This window comes from Mauremys reevesii, linkage group 2 (assembly GCF_016161935.1).
Source record: "Mauremys reevesii isolate NIE-2019 linkage group 2, ASM1616193v1, whole genome shotgun sequence".
Taxonomy (NCBI): domain Eukaryota; kingdom Metazoa; phylum Chordata; order Testudines; family Geoemydidae; genus Mauremys; species Mauremys reevesii.
The window spans coordinates 61,278,116-61,287,272 of record NC_052624.1 but is presented as its reverse complement, the minus strand read 5'-3'; the positions used below and the strand labels follow the sequence as shown (position 1 = coordinate 61,287,272).

The window sequence follows — 9,157 nt, the reverse complement described above, 5'->3', positions numbered from 1 at the left end:
AGAGCTAATTTATATTTGATTGGTTTGGCAGGAGTATGATGGTCATTTTGGGGAGGCTGTAGGACATAAAGGCTCAAGGAGGATAATAGTGGTGTAGAGAAAGGTCAGGAAAAAACACAGAGGTGAGTGTATTAGAAGGATACAAAACAGGCATGAAGGGAAGCAGAATTACCTGAATGCAGAGCCTGAGGTGAGAGAAGAATATATGTTGTCAGGGACAGAGCTTGCAGAAGCTTGAGGGTGAGGAAAATCAATTTGAATTTGATGTGGAAGATGTGAAGCCAGTGAAGGGAGCAGTGTCTGTGTCTTTTAAGAAAATATTAAAACTCCAGTGTTAAAAATTTTATTAAAGTGAATGTTTAAAATGAAATATACATGAGTTAAGAGGGAAGGTACTATACATCTGGGGTCAGGCTTCGGTTATGAGGGGTTACAGATACTGTTTGCAAGGATGAAAAGATACATACATATCGCATGACCTGCATAGATCCAGATTGGGGTGCAAGGGTTTTTAAAGTGTCAGTGGATAAGTGGGCTCGGGTACGCCACTCATGGTATGAATAAGGAATCCAAGTCAGTATTGGTGTAGCGGATAAGTACATGGGGTGGGGGGGTGCGTCCCTTGTTTCGTCAGGGAAGGAAGTGGGTTATTTCCCTGGTCGGCGGTGTGTTACTCAGTGTGGTATTGACAGTGTCCTAAAAATATGGAACGCTTCACGAATTTGCGTGTCATCCTTGCACGTACTACAACCCCAGTGAGTAGAAAGTTAGGAACAAGAAGAATTCTAAATCCACATATAAAGAAGCAAGTATATAATGGAAGTCTGAGGATATGATGTGGTGTATAATGTATATTTTACCTGCTGTCCTAAGGCTCTGATTCAGCAAAGCACTTAAACATGTGTTTGCTGGATCAAAGCCTAAATGAAAAATTCTAGAAGTCTCTAAAAACCATAATTTTCTACTACACATGACACGTCTTCTACTACAAAGGTCAGATCCATGCAGCAATATTTGAGAGCTTAAATAGTATGTCAAGCTGCTTTGATAAAAAGTAACAATTTTATTTGAAAGAACCAGAATCACCAAGTATTTTAAATGAATTTCATCAATACTTTAATATAGCAGTGTTAATACTGAGAAACTAGAAAATATGTGTGTGCAATAAACACCATGAAAATACCCTTAAATATAATGATAATTCTATATTACAAAAACTCCTTTGTTTCATTAATCTTCATGGATTCTTTGATAGCAGCGGACCTTTAACTTTCTGTTTAGCAGCCTTCTCCTTTTTCAGCTGTAATAAAGAAAAACAGCAATGGTCTGAGCACTAGTGTGTCAACAAATGAACAATGCAGTACTAATTAAACTACTACTTTATAATAGAAATCTAGGTACTTACCTGGCCCTCAACACCACAGTACCTCACAAATATGAGTTTATCCTCATACTCATTAGATGAAGAGAAATTCTATTAACACCATTTTACAGATGTGGAACACAGACCAAAAGACTAACTAGCATGCTCAAGGTCACAAAGGAGGTCTAGGCAGCTCTCCTGAGTTCTTGATTGGTGCTTTAACCACAAGATCATTCTTCCTCCCAATTGATTTTCCCTTCACTAGTTTCTTACTCCATGCTTTGGGGTGTATGGGGTGTTCAGAGAGGGGTAGCACCTCTGGTGTAGGGGCAAGTTGTGTCCTTCCAGGGCAGCTCGTCCACCTTTGGTCCCCACCTGTCACTCAGCTCTCACCTGTGGCTCCTAGTAGCTGTAGCATGCGCAGAGGCCACACCCCGGGCAACAGCTTCGACAGGCTGGTCAAACCAGGTTGAGGGTAGCCGTCGGGCATAGACCTTCGGCGAGATAGGGCCTTGTCTATCCCGAGCATGTGAAGACAGACTCCGGCGGATTGAGCGGATGAGACCTTTTAGAATAGGACCAACGGTCATGAAGGCGGTTTCTGCAAGCGATGTGGTACGCTAAGAGCACGGCAAGACGCGAAAGACACCCTGGTCAACCACTGCGCCCAGCCCCTCTTCAACCGTCTCGACTTTTGTCCTGCCATTGGAGCAAGATGGAATCTGGGAAGAGAGAGTGAGGCTGACTATGTGCACCTCTCCCTCACTTTAATCCAATACACGCGCAAGTCTTGACATCCCTCCAATTTCCGTAAACCTTAAAGTCCTGTGGCGATGGGCGAGCGACGAAGCAGCAGGTGTGGATACACCGGGAGCTGTAGCTGCGGACCTGCACACAGGTGGCTCAGGTCTAATGGTCGTCTTCCTGCTGACCGAAGCAACAGCTAGATTCGGCATCTACCTGAGTGACTGAGCAGTTCTCTTTAGGACCGCACTGCTCACCTCCGTAGTAAGAGGAAGGGGCTAGAAAAGGTGCCCTAAACATTGTTTGCTTCATAGAACCCTGGCCAGCTTACCACGGCTGGAGGGGATCCCACCTTATGCAGTCGAACAACAAAATTTCAAATAATAAAACGTATGGTGACACCACTCATTATTGGTACATGGAATGTACGCACGCTTCAAGACAACCCCTCAGCAGATCGACCAGAAAGAAGAACAGCCCTGGTCGCCAGAGAGCTCGCAAGATTTAACATCGATATTGCGGCCCTGTGTGAAACTCGTCTAGCCAACGAAGGTCAGCTCACAGAAACAGGAGGTGGTTATACATTCTTCTGGTGTGGACGCAGCAGTGACAAACGTCGTGAATCTGGAGTTGGCTTTGCAGTTAAGAATCATATTGTCCGCACACTTGCCAGTTTTCCCAAGGGCGTGAACGATTGACTTATGACACTGCATCTTCCACTACCGAGAGGAAAGCGAGTTATACTAATCAGTGCTTACGCACCCACAATGATGAATCCGGATGAAGTAAAGGACAAGTTTTATGAAGATCTTGATGCCCTACTCTCATCCGTGAAGCACACCGACAGGCTGATTCTACTTGGCGATTTTAACGCGAGAGTAGGATCTGATCACTCTGCCTGGGATGGCGTCATTGGAAAAAATGGAATCGGCAAATGCAACAGCAATGGCCTACTACTATTGAAGACATGTGCGGCTCATGATCTGATCATCACCAACACCATCTTCCGCCTGCCCACTCGCAAAAAGACGTCCTGGACGCACCCACGCTCCAAGCACTGGCATCTCATTGATTATGTCATCGTGCGGAGGAAAGACAGACAGGATGTAAGGGTGACCAAGGCCATGCCGAGTGCTGACTGTTGGACTGATCATAGACTTATCATCTCTAAATTAAGCCTTCATATCAAGCCAAAGAGACATCCTCAGGGAAACAAAGATGTGATTAAAAAGATCAACGTCAGTAAACTGAGGAACCCCAACACAGCAGCTTCACTAGTAGAAGATCTTGGCAACCAACTCTCAGAGCTGCAATTAGAGGAAAATGTTGAGAGGAACTGGGAACGCTTCCGAAATATTGTGCACTTTTCTGCACTAAAGGTTCTTGGACCCTCACACAGGAAACAGCAGGACTGGTTTGATGAAAACGACGAAGAGATCAAGGCTTTACTTGCTGAAAAGCACCGCCTTCACCGTGCTCATCAGAATGACCCGCTGTCAACAGCTAAGAAAAATGCCTTTAACAACATTCGCAGGACCGTACAGAGCAAGCTTCGCAAGATGCAGGACTCCTAGTTGAGTGCCAAAGCAGATGAAATCCAGAAGTTTGCTGATAGAAACGATGCCAAACGGTTCTACGAAGCACTTAGATCCTTGTACGGACCTCGGCCTTCAGGGAGTTCCCCTCTACTGGACTTAGATGGTGTAACTCTCATTACTGAGAAGACTCTGATTCCACAGCGTTGGGCTGAGCATTTCCAATCCATTCTGAACCGCCCATCTTCCATCAATAACGAGGCGATTGACAGAATGCCCCAGGCGGATATCAACTACAGTCTGGACGTTCCACCATCAGAGACTGAAACTCTACAGGCCATCAGCCAGCTGTCCAGTGGCAAGGCCTCAGGATCTGATGCGATTCCAGCGGAAATCTATAAGGATGGTGGTGCAATGCTTGTTGACAAACTCACTCAGCTGTTCCAGTCCTTCTGGAATCAAGGGTCCATTCCTCAGGAATTGAAAGACGCGTCCATCGTACACCTCTACAAGAGGAAAGGAAATCGAAAAGTTTGCGATAATCATAGAGGAATATCACTGCTTACTAGCGCAGGTAAGATCCTTGCATGAGTGTTGCTGAATCGCCTGATTGACCACCTGGAACAGGGTCTACTACCCGAGACACAGTGCGGCTTCCGCAAAGAGCGTGGCACTGTGGACATGATCTTTGCAGTCCGACAGCTCCAAGAGAAGTGTCAAGAGCAGAATCGCGAATTGTACACCATCTTCGTGGATCTTACCAAGGCTTTTGACACTGTCAGTCGCGAAGGTCTGTGGTGCATCATGTCGAAGTTTGGGTGCCCTGACAGATTTATCCTGATGGTACGTCAGTTCCATGACGGCATGATGGCTCGTGTTCTGGACGACGGAGAAGCTTCAGAGGCCTTTCCCGTCACAAACGGCGTCAAGCAAGGGTGTGTGTTGGCTCCGACCCTGTTCAGCATAATGTTTTCAGCCATGCTGTCAGACGCCTTTCAGAACAGTTCCTTGGGAATCAGCCTGAGATACAGGACTGATGGGAAGCTGTTCAACCTGCGGAGACTCCAGGCTGTCACCAAAATAAAGGAAACTGTGCTACGAGACCTCCTTTTTGCTGATGACTGTGCCCTGAATGCTGGATCAGAGCACGAAATGCAAGCTAGCATGGATAAATTTGTAGCAGCATGTGACAACTTCGGCCTCCTCATCAACATAAAGAAAACCGAAGTGATGCACCAGCCAGCTCCGAAAGCCCAACACCGAGAGTCCACCATCACAGTGAAGGAACAAAAGCTGCAAGCAGTGGATCAATTTACATACCTTGGCAGCACCCTTTCTCGTGCAGTGACAATTGACATCGAGGTCAATTGCAGAATCGCCAAGGCAAGTTCTGCATTTGGCAGACTGCTGACCAACGTGTGGGACCGCCGTGGAATAAGCCTTGCTACAAAGCTTAAAGTCTACCGAGCAGTAGTGCTAACTACCCTGATGTATGCCAGTGAGATTTGGACTGTATACAGGAGGCACGCTAGGCAACTGAACCACTTCCATATGACTTGCCTCCGCAGACTTCTGAGGATCTGGTGGCAGAATAAGGTGCCAGATACAGAAGTCCTCTCCAGAGCAGGCCTGCTGTCAGTTTACACTCTGCTCATGAAAGCCCAGATACGCTGGGCAGGCCATGTTGTAAGGATGCCAGACTACCGCATCCCCAAACAGCTCTTCTATGGTGAGCTGTCTCAAGGAAAGCGATCGCACGGGGGACAAAAGAAGCGATACAAAGACACGCTGAAAGCCTCTCTTAAGTCCCTGGATATCGACATCACCTCCTGGGAAACCCTGGCACAAGATCGATCGACATGGCGTACGCTGATCCACCAAGGCTGCCAGACATTTGAAGCCAGAAGGATAACCATAGCACAAGAGAAGCGAGCACTCCGTAAAGCCAGAGCTGCAAATGCTGTAACAGTGGTGCCCACGCATGTCTGCCCGACATGTGGCAGAACATTCCGTGCCCGTATTGGCCTTGCCAGCCACCTGCGGACGCACTGTGGACAGCTTACAACCTGCTAGATGTCAAGGTCTTCTTCGAAAACAATGGACGAACATCACTCCATGCTTTGATTTACCAAAATATGTACCTGACTACCATTTTTTATTGTGGATTTATATTCATCCCACTGCAACTTCAGTGTGGCAATTCCTTCAATTACTTTAAAGAATAATAAATAATTACTTTAATTATTCCATAACTTTGGAAGTCAGTAATTGGTCTACAGTACTCACGGGAGCGTGATTCACAGGTTCATTAAACATTATTTTGAATAATTGTATTGAGAAGGTGTGTGGATCTATAGTGTATCAATGTTCACTGCACTGCCTTAAGAAACAGGGGGAAAAAAGAAATCAAAGAGAGGCTGCTGCGCTCCAGCTGGAGCTCCGGCTGGGAGAGCGGGGCCATGGGGCTGCCGCGCTCCAGCCGGAGCTCCGTCCGGGAGAGCGGGGCCACGGTGCTTGCCGTGCTCTGGCCGGCACTCTGGACAGGGAAGCAGGGCCGCCGAAGACCCCGGTGGCTGGGGTGAGTAAAAAAAATTTAAAAGGCGCCTAAGGCGCGGGGCCCGATTCCGGGGAATCGGGTGAATCGGCCTAAAGCCGGCCTTGGGGCAATGGTTCTTAGCTGGGGTATGTACATCCCTCAAGGTATGCAGAGGTATTCCAGGGGGACTCATCTAGGTATTTGCCTACTTTTACAACAGGCTACAAAAAAAAAAGCACTAGCAAAGTCAGTACAGACTAAAATTTCATAGATAATATATTGTTTATACTGCTTTATCTACTATACATTGAAATGTAAGTACAATATTTATATTCCAATTTATTTTATAAGGTAAAAATAAGAAAGTAAGCAATTTTTCAGTAATAGTGTGCTGTGACACATTTGTATTTTTATGTCTGATTTTGTAAGCAAGTAGTTTTTAAGTGAGGTGAAACTCAGGGGTATGCAAGACAGATCAGACACCTGAAAGGGGTACAGTGGCCTGGAAAGGTTGAAAGCCACTGTTATAGGGTCCCTGGGCTGGAATCCGGAGTAAAGAGTGGGCCTGGGTTCCCCTTCCAGCCATTGGAGACACCAGTCAGACAGCTGGTCTGGAAGGACTTTGATTTCCCTGGAAGGGAAGGACCTTAGTGACCTGGCTGGAGGGCCCAGCCACGAACAGGAAGCTGCAGCTCTGAGAGCAAGATGGGCTGCAGAGTGAAAGAGACAACAGGCAGAGACACTGCCAGAGGAGAGCAGCACCTGGCAAGAACTAATCCCTCGAGCTGCCATCAGGAGGTGCCACGTGGGGTGAGTGCACCCCATGACACAACCAGACACAGCTTAAAGTGTTACTTGTGGTGACTGCTGTGACGTGAGGGCTCAGTGTCAGCAAAGAATCCAAGAGTACTCCTAGACTACAGACTGAATTGACCAATTGTGGCTATGAACCTTCATCCAAAGGACATGGCATAGTAGCTGCAAACACCTCAAAATACTTCCCTCTGCCTACCAGCATGATCTCTGTTTTGCTCAGACTCAGCTTCAGCCAGCTGTTTTTCATCTATTAACTGATCTTGTCTAACCACTGGGCCATCTTGGTGGGAGTGGTGTGGTCGTATGTGATGAAGGATAGGTAGAGCTGTGTGTCACCTGCATATTGCTGGCACTTGAGTCCATGTCATCTGACCAGTTCACCTAGTGGTTGAATGAGATGTTGAAAAAGATCAGAGAGAGCACTGATCCTTGTGGAACTCAAACCATTTTAGTGCATTGCCCTGGACTCCTGTTTCTCTCAGGTGAGACAGCAGTACCTCATGGTCAACAGTGTTGAATGCTGCAATGGATGAGAATGGATGTCTGTCTTCTATCACTGACAGCAGATGATCATCCATCAGTGCTACTAATCCAGTTTCAGTTCTGTGTTCTGGCCTGAATCCAGATTGTGCCAGGTCTAGAGTGTTAGCTTCTGTTAGACGAATTTGTAGTTGGGCCCTTTGCTAGTTTCTCTGAGTTTGCTCAGGAACGGGAGGATTGACACTGTGTGATAGTTGGCTAGTACTGGGTTGGCCAGCATGGGTTTCTTCAATGTTGGTCAGACTATTCTGTTTGAAGGAGGAAGGGAAGATTCCTTCTCTGAATGAGGCTGTGATGCTGGTAAACCAAGTGCCAGCTCTTGCAGAGTCTGTAGATGTCAGCTGAGTACTGAGAAATTCATAGCTGGAAACCAGACCAGCTCACCTGTATGCTAATATTGTTCTAGATAGGTGTTAGACTTGTAAGAATGTGTTTAGATGCTATAAAATAACTAAGTTGCTGCATGCATTAACATTACAATTGTAATGTCTATATACCATGCTACAAGGTAAAATATAAGTTTGTTTTATAACTTTAAAAATGACTGCTCTGAACTTGTGAACTCACATGGGAAGAGTGGCTACCCCAGCTCATCCAGGAGGGCTATCAAAGTTGTGGGCCATTGTAGGACAAAAGCTTTGTTGATTACCCCATCCACCCAGGGAGAAGCACATGCAGAATGCCTCATCCCATGAGTTGGAATGCTGCAAGAGGGAAATAAAGATAGTTGACATGGAACCATAGGCTGAACTCATTTGTGTATACATGTTACCTGCTTTAACCTGTAAATAATTCTCTCATTTCTTTTTCCTAGTTAATAAATCCTCTGTTAATTTACTATGGGATTAGCTACCAGAATTGTCTTTGGTGTGAGATCTAAGGTACAAATTGATTTGGGGTAAGTGACTGCTTGCAACCTAAATGTTTTATAATTTCTGGTGTAAGTGACCATTTATGACTAAATCCAGCTTGCCTGTGTGGCAAGATAGATTGGCAAGCCCAAGAGCATGGTCTGTGACTCCATGGTAAGACTGTTACAGTGATCCAGGAGTTCACATTTGTTACTGGGTTGTTAAAATCTAATTATAATACATACCACTAGTTTGGGATATCTGCCCTACTTTTGTCAGTTTGTCTGCCCTGAGGCTGGCACTCAGTCGTGTACCACTCTAGACAGCATGACTGAAGCATTGGCTATTTCACTCAGGAGTGGCACTAGTTGTGAATCTCACCTATGCCCTTCATGGCTTGTGAAAGAGTGATGAACAAGTCTTGGATCAGGACTCCTTTAGGGTGTCCAGAACTTCTTGATGAGTCAATTTACTGAATTCTGAGAATGCAGCTGGTTCTTGATTAGTGAGTGCAGGCAGAGCAGATGCATGCTGTTTGAGAAGACTTCCTGAATGTGCATGATCTTTTCAGTGATAGTTTTTTTGTGGTGCTTGGTGTTCTTGGCTCTGATACAGGTTGTAGGCATTCAGGATTGAAGGAATTTACCTCGAGGGGTGGGATTTGGCAGCCTCAAAGAAAGCTGATAGGAAGGCTCTCTCGGCTTGCAATGCAGCCTCAGTATAGGCTTTGAGGAATTTGTTTCATCCTGTAGGAATCAGTCTTTGTATTCCG

At 46.0% G+C, this 9,157-nt stretch overlaps 1 protein-coding gene across 1 annotated transcript in view; it reads right to left on the bottom strand.

The window, feature by feature from the left end:
* Positions 1 to 1,043: 1,043 nt before the first annotated feature.
* FAM221A (family with sequence similarity 221 member A) overlaps positions 1,044 to 9,157 on the bottom strand; it is a 33,798-nt gene continuing 25,684 nt past the window's right edge. Inside the window, exon 7 of the mRNA XM_039521215.1 lies at positions 1,044 to 1,300. Coding sequence (XP_039377149.1) covers positions 1,238 to 1,300 — 63 coding nt within the window. The 3' untranslated portion in view covers positions 1,044 to 1,237. The remainder of the gene's footprint in view (positions 1,301 to 9,157) is intronic.